The sequence below is a fragment of the Eschscholzia californica genome, unplaced genomic scaffold, assembly GCF_041429995.1.
Source record: "Eschscholzia californica isolate CP2 unplaced genomic scaffold, dmEscCali1.0.p SCAF_3, whole genome shotgun sequence".
NCBI lineage: Eukaryota > Viridiplantae > Streptophyta > Magnoliopsida > Ranunculales > Papaveraceae > Eschscholzia > Eschscholzia californica.
Genome location: NW_028238420.1, coordinates 6,927,258 through 6,944,277, shown reverse-complemented (window position 1 = coordinate 6,944,277; position 17,020 = coordinate 6,927,258). Strand labels below are relative to the sequence as shown.

The window sequence follows — 17,020 nt, the reverse complement described above, 5'->3', positions numbered from 1 at the left end:
ATAAGCGAGAAAAACAACAAGAAAGTTGCAGCTTTCCTTTAACATTTCGAATTAACTCAATGTTTTTTCTTTAACTGTTTTATAAGTCATCACGTGGAATCCGTATTGACAGTTGGTGAACTAACGGTGAAAAGACTAACAACGGTGGCTAGTTTTCTCTTACTTACGGACGGTTAATACTGTCGACTGTTAGTCACCTGGAACTTTTCTTGATCATATCATGTGTCCATAAACTAGAACTCACAGGAGAAAAAGAAAAAAGCATTTCATGAACTAACTCATATCTAAATAATGTTCTCTTTTATAAGATTCTATACACTCACAAGAATTACCGTAACAATAAATTTTATATAACCCTTTGGGACTCTGATATATAACTTAGTATACAACGTCTGATGCACATCAAACTCTTCAAATCGTTTTCTTTCACTCTCTTATTACTTTGGTGGATGCCGGTTCTGAATAACTTGAAATGGTAAGTTCTTTTTGTCTTCTTTCCTTGTACAAGTATTTTACCTCGGCCCAGACAATTCCATTGCTTGGACTAGTAATGAAGAGTCATCGGTAAGATCAGAATACCGTTGGGATGATGAAAACTCATGAGCTGATCTACCCTTACTTGATTCAGCTTTTTGAGAAGCTTCCCATTTCTCAGCAAGGCCATCTCCTTCGAGCATTCGGACCACTTCAGACATCTTAGGTCTTTGGCCTGGAAGGTATTGAGTGCTCAATAAAGCTACTTGAACCATTTCCTCAAGCTCAATTCTATCATAATTGTTCTTTAAATCCTTGTCCACAAGCATATCTAGTTTCTTTTCTTGGTGAATTTTCTTCACCTGTAACCACAAATCCATTTTAGACTCATCGTAAAGAGAACCAATATACATATAGGAAAGTATAATGTGCCGGAACCAGATGCCAGACCTAGGCCAGAAGACTGACCCAATGGCTCAGAGTTACTACCTTCTTGAGATGTACCCATGAGAAAGGTGAACTCTTTTTTTTTTTTGAGATAGCTAGGTACATTAGTTTAGGTCCACCTCGGGCCATCTGGCTCGGGCACGTTGGCAATTTGGGCATGTGTGTGTGAATCAAGGTTTGTTTACCCAACCAAGCATGGCTCCTTTCTGGTTTGCCGCCTTAAGAGAAATAAAACATGTTTCAGATTAATAAAATAGGATTGGGAAAATATCAAACCTTCTCCTGAATTTGCAGAAATCCCATTTGAAGGAGCCTTCATTGTTACAGATCCCAATCAAGAACTCTTAACAAATTACCAGTGTGGAATTCCTCTTTCCTTACTGACAAATTACCCGTTTCCAAAATAGAAGACAAACTGCACAATTAAACAATCCTTCCAATATTGCTAATCCAAGTAAAATTCATCTATTACAAGAACTGAAAATTGAACAAAAACCCAAATTTTATTAAGAGAAATAAAATTGAACAAAATATTATTTTTTTCAAAGAGAAATAATAAATGAACAACACGACACAAAATATTAGTAGTTCTCAAAGGGACGCTGACCACATGAAAATATAAACTAAGGTTACATAAAGAAAAATCTAATGTTTGCATCATATGAAAACGGGTCTCATCATAACTGTTCCCTTTTTTGTGAACGTTAGTAGCTGTATCTATTTCATTCTTTTATGAAGCAAAGTGTTAAAAAATCAGACCCTTTTAACACTTATATTATATGATGCATGAACATGTAGGTAGCTAAGTTATCTTCGATTTAGGATCCCTCTTCTCCAGCACTATTTCTTCACCAATCAAATACGTGCAAGACTGAACAAAACTGACTATATTGATACTGCGTAAATTATACTCAGTTATAAAATATTTTTTAACGATATACCAGTAAAGCTAGAGTAGCCCCTACATGACCCTTTTGTTCAGCAATCATCTTAGTGGTAAGTTTGACACAAAAGGTCAAGTAAACGTTCAATGTAGAATTGGTTTGTTTGCTTATAGAAAAACTCTAAAAAGTGTCCATCCCATTCGCCAAGACTGAAGGCTTCACCAAAATTGCCATACTTTTTTGGACAGGACAACCTAAGAAATCTGATACAGAACACCATTGTGCACATTAATGTTTACTTGTTTTATTTACTTTTTATACTCACAATTTCTGTACTTCTGGTTCAACCATTTATCATTACCAAGTTGTAAAACAATTTATATATAAACGTCCTGGCTTAATTTTGTGCAACTGCATCCAAGATTACATACGAAAATACGAACTAAGCATAATATATCCATTTCTAACTGCAAGTATTTGAGATGAAGTCAAATAATAAAAAGATCCATGTCACATATCTATACTTCAAGTCTTCATATAAGAAAAGAGTTGATGAGAATAACATGATAAAATATGCAGTTATAGACTTAAAGTGTAGTAACAACTTGATCTCCAAATACACAAGAGATTAAACATTGGAAACTAATGCATTCTAGCACTATCATATTATAGTAACTTGTAATAAAGAGACAAAATAAGTTACTATCATATTATAGTAACTTGTAATAAAGAGACACGTTCTAGCATTGCCAGAAACTTATTTTCCTTCTACTACTGCTGCTTCTTAGGCACAACAGTGAACAATCTAAGATAATGTTATAGGAGGGCATACAAAACTCATCAAATTGGTTAATTCAGAACCGCATGACATAAGTTTGTTCATTGCACTTTATAGCATAACCTTGGAATATGTGGTTTTTAGTCGTAAAGAAAATTTGAACTAAAGCGGCTAATGGGTGCTCTAAAATACACTTAAAGTCTTTAGATTACTTCCGTTTAAAGGAAGAGTTGACAAAGATAACCTGATAATATATGCAGCTGTGTAGTAAATAGTAACAACTTAATCTCAAAATCCACATGATATTTAACCTTCAAAACTTATATAGTCTAGCATTACTATATTATCATATCTTGTACTATAGACACATGTTCAAACTCATTTATTAACTTCTGAAAACAAGGTCAGTTATACCCAGCCCACACCATTCATTAATCCCTTAAAGAAGTTTCACTTAATCAAAAACCAAAGATCGAAAGACAATCATAGTTGAAAAATTCAGAATTCTGTCACGACTGAAACGGGTAGGTCTCGCTTTCCTGGTAACACCCCAGTAACAAGTCTATTTGGTTCTGATCCAAGCTTAGTTAGCTGAGCAACTGCATCACCTAAACAATTTAACCTTTTTTTTGTGTTTCTGACTAGCAGAAGCTTCATTCCCACTCTTCCCACCATCACACAAATCTGAAACTATTTCTAGTCTGCTCATATTGTATCCCATACCCTCGTCGACAACAAACTCCCAATCACCTATCTCAAACATATTGATTTACAACCAATCCAGATAAAATTTACCCATACTAGTACCTCTCCTGATGATCATAAATCAATACAAATAAGAATCTAACTAGTTACCACTTACCAACTAATAAGAACTATTAGAATCAAAAATCTCACTTAACACTGGAAAAAACTCCAAAAAGAGAAATTAATTAGATAAGAGCTTTCCAAAGTTCCATGAATATGTTTTGATTAATCTACTCAATTCAGTAACTCAATCTAAAACAGTTCAAATGTAAATCAACAAATTTCAACCAAAACACAAACAGTCAATCCATTTTCATGTTGGTTGAATCATCAGTTCATCTTTTTCTTTCTATCATTACGAAAAGCTAAGCATCTTGAAAATAAAACCTAAAAATGAGACAAGATTGGAACTAAAATACTTCTATCTATCTATCTATACAAACTACAAAGTAGTGTTGAAACAGTCAAGGATTAAGTCAAAACAAAACTAATTGAAGTTAAAGGAATCGATTAAACCTAATGGGAGCTTAGAATTGAGAATTTCACCTGTGGAAATCGATTCCCATTCACAGTAACTGATGGAATTCTCCTTTTGTTGAAACCTAATTGACCTAGATCATACACAAATAGAACAGAAAAAAATGAGTTAGAAAATTCCTAGTTAACAATCGATTATCTAATTTCTAGAAAACCCTAAATCATTCACAAATAGAGCCCTAAAAACCTAATAGAACAAGTGAGAGAAAGATAGAGAGAGAATCGTTTACCTGCCAATTCTTCTGGGCGAGAGATGGAGAGATGGAGAATGGAGAGAGATGGAGCTGGAGAGAGGGAATGGAGTATGCTGTAAATAATTTAAGGCAACTATTTTCGACGACTAAAGTGGACGGAAATAGTTTTCGCGGAAAATATTTCCGCAGAAAATTTTGGCGCCAGAAATCATTTCCTATTTCGACGGAGAAAAATTTTCAACCGCCATAATAGGGATTTTTTTCGAGGGCAAAGGGAGCCGTCGGAAAAAAAATCCAATTAGAAGCTTTCATATTTACGTCGGTTGGTAGGTAATAAATCGTCACAAATACTAACCATTTTCGACGAGAGCCAAATATTTCGTTGAAAATAATATTAATTCCGACAGATACCTCAATTCCGTCAGAAAATCATTCCTATTACCGACTATTAACCATAATCCATTGGAAAAAATCCGTCACAAATAAACTACATTTTTGTAGTGATCGCAAGCAAAATTAGTTTTTCAAAGGTAAAAACTGAGAAGGATGAAAACATTGGTGTTTCCCAAAACTAGACAAGGAGATAAGGATCACAAATTCATACCATGAGACTATGAACAAAATTCCTTACCTCAGTCTAAGTGTAAATCCATAAAACTAACAAGTCAAAAACCATTTTTTTCTTAATGAACTTATGGAAGAAGATGTGTACAAAATAAAATCTAAATGGTTACCGACTTTAGAAGTTAGTAAAAGACGCATGCTTCGAAAATCGATCGGTAGATGAAACAAACAAGAGTTGGCATCTTCGATTCGACGAGGTGATCAAAAGATGTTTGATTCGTAAGGAATGAAAAAAATCTTGAACATCGGGAATTTCAAGAACGTGAGTGGGAGTAACACGTTTTCTAGGTCTGGTATGCAGGAGAACATGCTAAGATTGAGAACAACATTGAGATATTGAAAACAGTTCAAAACCAACTCAACAAAGGACCATACACAAAAGGATGATATGCTTTTGGACATCAAAGATCTATGAGCATAGATCGAAAGGATGATAGTACTAAGATAAGAAATTTACTATGCTAAGATTCTTAAAAGTCCAATGCGAAAGACTCTGGAAGAGAAATTCGACCCAAGTCTCATGGCATAGAGCTCAGTAAGACTCAGAGTCTAGTAGGTCCCGATGAACAAGCACGCATGAGAAAGATGTTTCTGTTTTAAGCATAAGATCGGGCATATGGGACATGGTTAGCATTGCCTACGAAATCTCAAATACTTGAAGTATAATGAGACGTCACCATTCAAATCCAAATAAGGAATTCTAGACCACAACTAAAGAACATCCTGAAGAACTTGGGAAAGTACGTAGGATGAGTCCTTGGTACGAAAGTAGAGAATGAAAGGTTGAAAATGTCATAACTTGCAAACTTCCAGACATGGAAGGAAAGTAGCTAGGTCGGGAGGTGTTTCGAGTTGGGAACTGTTGCAAACTCTACAAATGAAAGAATAAAATAAAAGCTTTAAAGGATTAAAACTAGTAAAGGAATATTAGAAATTATCAAAGAAAATTGAAAGAACGACCTTCGATTAATTGATAATAAGCAAAGTTATGGTCGGATTAGATCCGTACTTAACTAAACTGACACCTAAGACAAAATATGAATGGAATCATACAAAATCTAAGGCATAATGTATATTTTGGGAATAACTTTGACTAGTAAATTGAGCAAGGAAAGGAGTTTACAGGAAAACTCAAATTTACAAACTCTTGTTATTAGAAATAAACAAGTTATTTATTTCGTGGTCTAAATTAGGTTTAATATTTAAAAGGCAGTCCGTCGATAATAAAATATTCCAAATAAGTTTTTCAGATACGTGATCTGATGAATGAAACCCTATTAAATAAACTTAGAATTATTTCATTATCATCTCCCTAGTCCAGCTGTCCAGGTCATTGCATGGACAACAATGACTTAGGAAGGCTAACACGTGAGATCGACATAATGACGTTGTTGTATGGGCTATGTGAATAGGGTATCCAAGTCGACTATGTGGGTGTATGATTGAGACTATAAACTGGATAACCCACAATGAGAGTACATCAAGAGTGATGAACGTCAAAAACCTCTAATTGACAATATTGAAGAGATTCCTCAAAACATGAGTGCTTCACTCATCTTATGTAAGGAATGTCTGACTTTGGTTACGTTAAATGTCACACCGTAAAATGAGGTTATAAAGATGGACATTAGGTCGGGCATAATAGACATGAAGCTGAGTGGGAGTACAAGAATGAATTGTATCATCCTATGAAGTTAGGAAAAGTATCGCAGAGCCTCTTGATGAGTAGCAACTGAAAATGCGTGGCCAAGCTCAAACGGATTAAGTGATTAATCATTTGGATTGGTTATTATGCTCGGGATCAAGAAAGTCTGAAAGATGTGACGTATTAGATGGGATACAAATTGACACGGGAATCGAGCATTGCACTTGTTTTAAGTACAAGTGGGAGACTGAAGGAGATGCCCTTCGACCAAAGATGCAATGCGATCAATTTGTCGAATAGGACAGTTGATGAGGAAGATCATCAAGTCCAGATGATTTAGGGATCGTAATGTTTAGCTAGAAACTAACTAGGGTTATTTCCCAAATAGCCTCCAATTTATGACTATCTTCCTGCCTAGCCCACTGCTTTATCAAAAATACCCAGATGGCCCCCTTCGCCGGATTCTCCTTCTCAATTGAAAGGAGAGTTCCTCTATTTTAGTATTAATTTAGTTTTCTTTTGATTTTCTTTTACATCTTTCTTTGTTTTAGTAATGTGGAAGGGGGAAAAGAGGCAGTTGGTATGATGGCGGTTCCCCGATCTTCATTGGGTTTTTCTTCTTCCATTTCACCAAATGAAAATATGTTTTACAGAAAGGAAAGAGAGTTGGACATCATACAAAAACTTCGATTTGATTTTTCAACAAAGATTCGATTGTGATGAAAGGAAAAGAAAAGACTGATTTATCTTCGTTCAAGAAGATAAAGTTTCGAAGTCACTATTGGTGGTGTTCTTGATGCAACCCTTAACGAACCTCTACTTGGTTCATCCTTCTTCATTAAGTATAATATCGTTCACGATCTTTATGGTCTTCTCATTCGTGATCTTTAGGATCTTTTTATTTGTGACTTTTAGGGTCTTTTTGTTTTATTTTTGCAATCTTGTACTCTTTTACCTTCATGTTGTCTTTACTTTTGTAAATTTTTTGTTGTAATTTACTATTAGTAAATCCATGTTGTACTCAAAAGAGTCAAAACTTTACACCATGTAATGTTATGGATGGAATTCTTCTTAGGAATGAAAGAAAGGTTTTACTCGAAAAGAAAATGGTTACTAAATTCAAATTTGACTTCTCAGTGGAATTACTTATTTGTCTTCAAACTATGCATCAGATCTATTCTCTACATGTACAATAAAGTCAAGGTTCTAGTTTTAGCTTCAATCATTCATTAAAGTTTCATTAGGATATCATTCGTTCTTGAAGAAGTTTTTAGCTTAACAAATTGTTGTTTATGTATTTGGTTTTCATGAAAATCCCATATTGTTATGTGTATTGCAAAATGTTTCTTTCAGTGATTTTTTTGTCAAATATAATATTATTGTATTACAGATAGCAATTCATATTCTCATCTACTGTTCATTGACTTCTTGAAATCAATTATTTTTATATAGTGAAACGACAAGATACGTGTGAGAATCGTGATGGAAAATACTACATATTCACAAAAATTGGAGATCGTGAATATGGAGAAGATGAACCCGACCTTGAAGTTCCTGATAAGAAATATGAAAATCAAGAAAAAAATCAAGAAGAAACGAGACCATATGAAGGTTTTGTCAGCATTGTTATTAGTGAGTATTTTCGAACTGAACAAGTGTTTGAAACGAGAAATGAATTAGTTAAATGAGCAAAAGAAATTGGTAGAAAAAGTAAGATGGTTGTTATGATTGGTAAGTCGGCTGCACGGATACGTGGTAAAAAACCGAAGATGGATCTACGATGTGAAAGAAGTGGAGAGTATCGTTCACATCTTAAGCAGAAATAATTCCCAAAACAAAAGAACCACCCACCAAAAAGAGAAAATGGACCACAAGATCCACCGTAGCATGGCCTTACAACCCTTGTGCCCTGGTGCGACTGCAAGGTGTTCTTCAAACAATCAAAATTACTTGTCTAATATAAATTCAAGCAATAATCTAAATAAAAACCATGCACATCCATAAAACACACAACACGAAATCAAAATTAACGAAATTAAACCATAAAAGGGTAAGATTTTAGGGTTTACCTGAAATAATTGGAGGGTTTCTCCCTCTCTTGATTTTCACCCTCTTCCAGACACAATGCAATTCAAATAAGGTCTCGAACTTGTATCCTTCTGTTGAAATCAATCGAATGGAGTAGTATTTCGGCAATTTGCTTAAAGAATCCAACAAATTTAAACCTAAGCTAAACCCCCAATTTTTGGGTGAAACAGAGATAGATAGAAAGGTAGTGAGAGAGAACAAAAGAGACCGAGAGAGAAGCGGGAAAGTCTGTATGTTAATGTTTACCTAACGGCAAAGACCTAACACCGTTAACTTTGCCGTTAGGTCAGATATAGAGAAGGGGGTGCTCATTTGTAGTGGGCCTCTTTAACCAAAATACTAAATATGGAGGGCGCTTTAGCAGAGGGAGCATTTTAAGAAAAACGGGGCCAATGAAACTACCCTATTTCAAATTAGAAAGTAAAAAATCTTTAGTGACCGTTGAGGGAGGGGGGATTAAGGCGGTTTCTAACAGAGCATAAATAGAAAGGGTTCCCGGCCATAATCAATCCCTTCAACCTCAAAAAATAGAAACTCTGAAGATTAATTGCTATTTGATTTCTTGTTCGTAAATCCATCTTTTGTGTCACCTTCATTCATTAGAAATTAGAAACCCTAGTTTCAGAGTAAGGAAAGGAGATCTTCTTTAAACCCTCGTTCATGCTTCCCGCTGCCTTAGCACTTATACGAAGAAGAGGAAAGAAATTGTCAGGTACTTGCTTAATTTTCTTTCTGATTTGTTGACATTTGCCTGTTAAATCTTCTTAAACCCCTAAACCCTAGTTCATTCAACATCTTGAAACTTAAACCCTTAATTCGATCAAGACCCTCACGCTTTGGCAATATCTTGAACCTTAAACCCTAATCTGACAATTTCTTTGCCTTAAATCAAAAACCCTTTACTATTAACTTGGCTTCTGTTAGCGTTTGGGTTTTAATTCTTTTCTGAATTTGCCTGAAATCAAAAACCCTAATCTCATTATAATCTACTAGTTGCTCTGTTTACAATTCAAATACTTCCTCTATGGCTAGCGAGGCCATAAAACCCTCTAATCCACCACCACCACCACCACCACGTTCTCTCGTATTTCATGTATCAAGAATGAATGCTTCTGAAAAGAGACAACTGAGGAAGAAATTAGAAATTGAACTTGCTCAAGTTCGATCCACTATGAAACGTCTCCAAGAATGTGCTGAAAGCTCAAAAATGATAACAGATTCATCTACAACTACTACTGTTGTCCCACTACATTCTGTCAAGAATGATCAGAGTTGTTGTTCACTAGGGTTAGAAGAGAATCAAAGAAGAATCATAGTAGAAAGCTCGACCGGAATCAAAACTTGCCCTAAGAAGAAGATGTTGAATTCTGATGTTGGGGTCTCCACCAGTTTACCTAAGAAAGGAACTACACGCATTCTTGGATATGTTGATACTACTACTGAGATCAAATCAAGTAGTAAGAAGGTAGTGCGTTCATGTTCCATTGAAGAACCAAAATTAGGAAAATGTTCATCATCCGTAATAAAATCTACTCCTGAATCTATGGTTACACATGCTACTACTGATCAAGGGTTTCCCCAGGGGTTCCTAAAGGGTCAAGATAAGAAGAAGAAGCAAACTACTGACAAATGCCGAGTGATTGAAGACCCTGAAGTTAACTCTTACTTAAATTCTGCCTCTACCGGTTCATGTAAAAGGCCTATCAATCTTCTTGGGGGAGCTGAAACCAAGATAAAACCGGGTCAGAGGGGATATTTCGAGTCTAGAGTTAAATCTTACTATAGTGGTCAGAAATCATCGTCGGTACCAAGCAAAAGAGGTGCACCCACGGATGAATTTGTTGTTTCAGGTGCCGATGATTGTAGGCTTTTCCACTTGCCAAAGAAGCAAAAACTTGAGAGCAAGTCCATACTCGATGATTCAACTAATGGTAAGAACAAGTTGTGCCCCTCATCAGCAAAGCCTAGTATGCATGACCTCATCGAAATAGCAATACAAAAGCGAAAAGAAGCGGCGGAAAGCAAGCGAAGAGAAGATAGCATACAGCAACCATGCATGATTTCTAAAACTGAAGTTATTGCTGCTGTTGAAGTTGCACCCTGCCAGAGTTCAAAAATTAGTTCGAAGATGCAACTGGAGATGAAAAGACAAGCAGCCCGCATTGCTTTGGAAAAGGTTGTCAAGCCTGTTGACATTTATGAAAGTCCAGATATCATCAATGAAGTAGAGTGGCTGGCTCGTGCATGTATGAAGATCAACCCATTGAAGAGGCTCGGACTTACACTTACAGACTGCCGAAGAATAAGTTGTTAGAAGGATCAAATTTGATATGATAGAGGTCTTTTTCTGGCTCATGCTAACACGGAAGTAATGATAGTAGTGAGTGAATACATAATAGTATAGATCAAATTGGTTTGTAGAAATAGAAGGATCAAATTTTACCAGCTCTGTTATTCTTTTGAATATATTAAAGAAATGTTACATTCTTTTGTGCATAAATGTAACATTCTTTTGTCCTAAATTCACTCTGAAGTTCTCATTTTGAATCTTGTAAACACATACATTGTTAGGATATTTTGGAAAATGCAGTGTTAGCGAACTCAGTCACTGTCTTTAGGATATTTTAGGAAACTCCGTTGCAGTAAACACATGTACAACTTTCGCTTAACTTTGAGGTATGCCATATTTACCTGGTTCTGTCGGAGCACGAAACAACTTTCCAGGTGACTGTTTTAGGATATTCTATGATGTATTTCTAACTCTCTTTGTTGAAAACATAATACCATCATATTATTTTGCAAATGTCTGTTAAGGCAACAGTTGAATAAGCGAGAAAAGAGTAGCATTATTTCGGGAATTGCTAATATTGTCTTGATTACTCGAAATGGGTAGAAAGATATATCAATCCTCAAATCAGTAAAAACAACAGAAATGTTGCAGCTTTCCTTTAACGTTTCGAATTAACTCAATGTTTTTTTTCTTTTAACTGTATTTATAAGTCATCACGTCGAACTTGTATTGACAATTGGTGAACTAACGTTGAAAAGACTAATAACGGTGGCTAGTTTTCTCTTACTTACGGACGGTTAATACTGTCGGCTGTTAGTCACCTGGAACGTTTCTTGATCATATCATGTGTCCATAAACTAGAACTCACAGGAGAAAAAAAAAAGCATTTCATGAACTAATATGTAAATAATGTTCTCTTTTATAAGATTCTATACACTCACAAGAATTACCGTAACAATAAATTTTATATAGCCCTTTGGGACTCTGATATATAACTTAGTATACAACGTCTGATGCACATCAAACTCTTCAAATTGTTTTCTTTCACTCTCTTATTACTTTGGTGGATGCCGGTTCTCAATAACTTGAAATGGTAAGTTCTTTTTGTCTTCTTTCCTTGTACAAGTATTTTACCTCGGCCCAGACAATTCCATTGCTTGGACTAGTAATGAAGAGTCATCGGTAAGATCAGAATACCGTTGGGATGATGAAAACTCATGAGCTGATCTACCCTTACTTGATTCAGCTTTTTGAGAAGCTTCCCATTTCTCAGCAAGGCCATCTCCTTCGAGCATTCGCACCACTTCAGACATCTTGGGTCTTTGGCCTGGAAGGTATTGAGTGCTCAATAAAGCTACTTGAACCATTTCTTCAAGCTCAATTCTATCATAGTTGTTCTTTAAATCCTTGTCCACAAGCATATCTAGTTTCTTTTCTTGGTGAATTTTCTTCACCTGTAACCATAAATCCATGTTAGACTAGCATAAGATAAACAATATAAATATAGGAAAAGTATAATGTGCCAGAACCAGATGCCAGACCTGGGTCAGAAGATTTGACCCATTGGCTCAGAGTTACTACCTTCTTGAGATGTACTCAAAAAACATGAATGAGGTGAACTGTTTGATTGCTAGCTACGCAGTTTAGGCCCAGCTGGGGCATTCTAGTTCGGGCACATTGGCAATTTTGGCATCTGTGATTCTGTGTGTGTGTGTGTGTGTGTGTGTGTGAATCAAGTGATGTTTACCCAATCAAGCATGACTCCTTTCTGGTTTGCCGCCTTCCCGAATTCTAAAGCTCTTTGGCCTGTGATCAACTCTAGGAGAAGGATACCAAATCCAAATACATCGGTCTTCTCTGATGATTGTCCTGTCGAGAGATATTCAGGAGCTATGTGCCCGACAGTGCCCCTCACAGCAGTAGTTACATGAGTATCCTGGTGATCTAAAAGCTTTGCCAACCCAAAATCTCCTACCACAGCTTCACAGTAGTCATCAAGCAATATATTTGCAGCTTTTACATCTCTGTGAATTATCTTAGGATCACATTGTTCATGAAGGTATAATAGACCTCTCGCTGTCCCGAGTGCGATTCTCTTCCTTGTTGCCCAATCTAATGGTGGTTTCCCTATAAAAAAGAGTATATAATTGAGTTAAAGAGCACAGCTTATGCTGACGACAGGCTCTAAATTCAGACTAACTCTGACTGATATTGACCGAAATCAACTTGAGGAAGAAATTCAGACTAGTAAGACGCACGAGTCAGCTAAAACCAAAAAAAATTAAAAACTAAATTTAAGACCTAAAATCAACAAAAAGATGCACAACCTCTGTTGTGATTGTCTGATTACCTTTTAGGCGAGAAGCGACACTTCCATTCGACATATAAGGGTAAACGAGGAGTCTCTCAGAGGAAGTCATACAAAATCCCCATAGTCTTAGAAGATTTCGGTGAACCGCTAGGCTAATCATCTCGACTTCAGTCTGGAATTGGATTTCCCCTCCGATGGCATTACAATCTTTAAGCCTCTTTACAGCCACAAGAGTCCCATCTTGGAGATAACCTTTGTAAACATATCCGAAACCACCTTTCCCGACCAAGTTTTTGCTGCTAAAGTTGTCAGTAGCGACTTGAAGTTCTCGGAAATTAAATCTCTTCAAGTTTCCCAAGCAAACTTCTTCATGATGTTGATCTGAAAATTTCAGAAGGTTAAAATGTTAATAACAAACCACTTAATCGAAGACTTCTCTGTTTTTCGAGATAGTTCATGTTACGCTTTGGGTAAGGTTCTTTTATTGAACTAACCATTGACATCGAAAAATATCTGTTTGTTGTGTTTATATCTCCACCATAGAAAGAGCCCAAATCCGACGATGAGCACAAATAAGCCCGCCAAACTTGAGCCTAGAGCAACTGCCATTTTGTGGCTTCGAGATTTTCCCGAAGGTTGTGAACCTTAAGAAGGAAAACAAGTGACTTGGTTAACGAAGTTTCATCTACCACAAAGTTACTTCATCTAAGTACAATTGGTGGGCTTATTCAAATCTTCGAAAAACGACTTTTACAAGTTTAAATCTGTCTGGAAGGAAAATCATACTCTGAGAAGTATTTAAATTGAAGGAAATCGGCAACGGGGCTGTTCCATAGCATTCTCGCTCTGATCCTGTGGCACAAATCAGAGGGTTTCCTACAATGCTGAATCAAAGAAAATGAAACCCATTATGAAAATCCATTTCATTTCTTAAGAAGTGTAAGAAATAAGAAAAAAAACCTAGAAAGTACTCACTTGAATGTTCTTGCAGGAAACTTGGGTATTGGCCCACTCAAGTTATTGTAAGACAAGTCACTGAAAACATGTAAACAACCCCCTAAATCAGGCTCTAATCTCTCTCTCTCTCCATGAAAAAAATATAGAAAAAAAGCAAGCTAAGTTGAAGAGAATTACAAAAAAGCAAGGTGGGTCATTTTAGCCAAAGATTGAGGGAATGATCCAGATAAACTGTTATTGTTAAGCCTCCTGATATCAATTCAAAATAACCCAATCATATCAAATTTAAGTCTAAGAATAAGAACATTAGAATTTCATATTGGACTTCAATGATTTTTCATACTTACAAGTATTGAAGACTCTTGAGATGGCCTAAAGAATTGGGAACTTCACCAATGAAAAAATTATTAGAAAGATCAAGAGTTTGAAGCTTTTTGAGCTTCCCAATTTCTGATGGAATTGGACCTGATATATTATTGTTCTGTAATAATCTGAAAAAGTTGGAAATTGTTTCGAAATCAGTATCGGAAATTCGTGACTCAATTTCAAGCTCATTATGTTTACTTACACAATCTGAAGATTTGTTAAGTTTCCTATGCTTGAAGAGAGAGTACCAGATAAGTTCTGACTTGGAGTTCCTCTGCAAATTTCACCATTAAAACAAACAAACAAACTCCATTAAAACAAACAAACAAACAAACTCCATTAATAGCTCTTGAATCACAGACAAACTTACAGGCCTATAACTAAGCTTTCAGAAGAACAAGTAACCATAGTCCAACTACAAGGATCAACAGAATCAGCATCCCAGTTTTCAAGAACTCCATGAGGATCATCCAAAGAACTTTTTATACCCATTAAAGCTTGAACTGAAATAATCATACCCAGATAACAAAAACTCCATTAAATCACTTACTTGAAGATAAACAAGCTACCCAAATTGCCAAAATGTATTAAGAAAACACCAATTACCTTCAAAATTAACACCTTTAGGAGAAAGCAAAGAACTTGCACAAGTACTAAGGAACCAAAACAAAGCCATGAAATAGAGAACTAATCTTCTGATGGTTGATTCCATTGAATTATAGGTCAAAAAACAAGTAAAACCCAGATTCAGAATTTAGCTTCTGATGATAATGGTGAAAGCAAATAGAGCTATTGTAATGAATCCTGAAATGGGTTTTTTCTCTTTTCTTTCTTTTGAGGTAAAGATCATTATGTTAGGGTTTAAAAGGAGAATTGCTTGTGCTTCTCTAATGAAAGAAATCCCACTCACTCATATCTATTGTCAGGCCCAAGAAGAAAGAAAGAAAAAAAAGTATGGTTAGAAGGAAAAGAAAGAACTAACATGCCTTGCCTGCCACTTGATTTCATCAAAGTAACTGAAAAGATATAAATTAGCATAAAGAAACTTTACTTTAAATGAAACAAATTTAATGAAATTCAAAATAGTAAGAAGATCTAGGTGTCTCAATCATTTTACTGTCTAGGGTATGAAGTTGAGAGAGAGAGAGAGATTGGTTTGGTTCCTGTATGGGAATCCAACATTCTATGTGTTTGGCCATCCATTAAAGTTTAAATTCCATCTTTTTTAGGAGATAAATGAAGTGGGAATCTCAAGTGATTAAAAGCTTGAGATTGGTGATATAATAGGCAAGAAATAGTGTTGGTTTATTATGTTTTTCTTTATTTTTTTAACTCTTGCTTTTGGGTTTCTTTATTGATTCTTTAACCACTATCCAACATACTCACTCTGTTGTTTCTCTCTCTCTCTTAAAAATTTACAATTATTGGACAGTCCTTTCACTATAAACTAGTCCAAAACATTTTCACTTTTAAAAGCAAAAGCTGCTCTCTCTCTCTCTCTCTCTTTCTCTCCCCAAAATGAGAGAATCAAATTGTTTATTTGAACTATGCACATGTGGACAGACCAGTAAGATCTAGATATGTATCAAATTTAACTTGCAAAATCTTATCATATAGAATTCTCTAAGAAATAGATGCACCTAAAAATAATAGAAACTTAAGAGGGCTGAAATCAAAATTGTGGATAGCCAAAATTTGGAATGTTGATGTAAAAGGATTTTCTAATAAAAAGGATACATATTCGTCATGAACATTTTAGATTTCATCATTTAGACCGTCAAAATAGCAATTTTTACGATTATTTTTGATAGTTTCTTATTTTCTTAAAATTCTGTAATTTTTTTCTCTAAAAATTTCTTCATTAAATTTTACGATTATAAAACCCTAATACTATAAAACTCAATTGTATCGCTATATTTCATAGTTTATCAGTTTTACGACGTTATAAAACTTTTCTTAAGTTCAAACTGAGAATGGAGTAAAGTTAAAGAAACCAACAAGATAATGCCAAGAGAAGCGTCAGCGGTCAAGTAGTAATACCCAGAAACCACCTCAAATTCTTATGTAAAATTCTGAAAGGGTAAGTGTTATTCATGTCAATAACCATGACACGATTTTAAGTAACCGTCTTAATGGAAGAGATAGAAAGCCAATGAATGTGGGGGATGACAATAGAGTGGATGATGAGAAGAAGAGGTAGTTAGTAGTGATAAGTAGGAAGGCTATTACGAGAATGCAGAGGAAGAGGGAGAACGTGTAACTTGCATGATTATCGAAGAGAACCCATCATACAACACGAGTAAGATCACGCAGTTCGGCCAAATTTCCTCTGAAATATTTGGTTAAAAAGACATCTTGTCTTTTTTGTGTTTCTAAGCCCCAAACAAGTTTTTGGCTCCTTCATCAAAAAAAAAAAAAACAAGTTTTTGGTTAAAAAATCAACACAAACCTATCGAGTTCCCATCTCTAGTAAAGCCTTACCAACAACGGTAGTATGTGACGTAATTGTCATGTAAGTTAGTCAAAAGTCATATACTATTTCATCCATTATAGCAATGCGACACAAGTTGTATTTTTAGAGGGTGAGCAAACACTTCCGTATTTGACAATCCAAGAACACTCATGCATTCGACTTGAAAAGGAACAAAATCTTATAAATGTGGGATACCGATTAATGT

General features: G+C 35.4%; 2 protein-coding genes and 1 long non-coding RNA gene across 4 annotated transcripts; 1 reads left to right on the top strand and 2 right to left on the bottom strand.

Annotated features, from left to right (window-relative positions):
- Positions 1 to 264: 264 nt before the first annotated feature.
- Positions 265 to 4,283, bottom strand: LOC147548055 (uncharacterized). 2 transcript variants are annotated; one of them, XR_015236810.1, is made up of 4 exons: positions 4,098 to 4,283; positions 3,877 to 3,941; positions 1,198 to 1,398; positions 265 to 836 (listed from the first exon to the last, which is right to left on the bottom strand). It is a non-coding gene; the product is annotated as an uncharacterized LOC147548055 (long non-coding RNA). The 2 variants fall into 2 exon arrangements; XR_015236809.1 differs by having other exon boundaries at positions 1,198 to 2,463; positions 2,509 to 3,941; positions 4,098 to 4,281.
- A 4,640-nt stretch (positions 4,284 to 8,923) lies between these two features.
- Positions 8,924 to 10,918, top strand: LOC147548054 (uncharacterized). The gene is made up of 2 exons (XM_086665636.1): positions 8,924 to 9,494; positions 9,636 to 10,918. The coding sequence occupies exons 1-2, from the start codon at positions 9,443 to 9,445 to the stop codon at positions 10,730 to 10,732; spliced, it is 1,149 nt and encodes a 382-aa protein (XP_086521762.1). The 5' UTR covers positions 8,924 to 9,442; the 3' UTR covers positions 10,733 to 10,918.
- A 693-nt stretch (positions 10,919 to 11,611) lies between these two features.
- On the bottom strand, positions 11,612 to 15,926 carry LOC147548053 (protein CLAVATA3 INSENSITIVE RECEPTOR KINASE 5-like). The gene is made up of 11 exons (XM_086665635.1): positions 14,949 to 15,926; positions 14,713 to 14,845; positions 14,545 to 14,616; positions 14,324 to 14,467; positions 14,154 to 14,225; positions 13,995 to 14,054; positions 13,806 to 13,903; positions 13,514 to 13,663; positions 13,059 to 13,400; positions 12,456 to 12,835; positions 11,612 to 12,162 (listed from the first exon to the last, which is right to left on the bottom strand). The coding sequence occupies exons 1-11, from the start codon at positions 15,052 to 15,054 to the stop codon at positions 11,839 to 11,841; spliced, it is 1,881 nt and encodes a 626-aa protein (XP_086521761.1). The 5' UTR covers positions 15,055 to 15,926; the 3' UTR covers positions 11,612 to 11,838.
- Between the last annotated feature and the right edge of the window lie 1,094 nt (positions 15,927 to 17,020).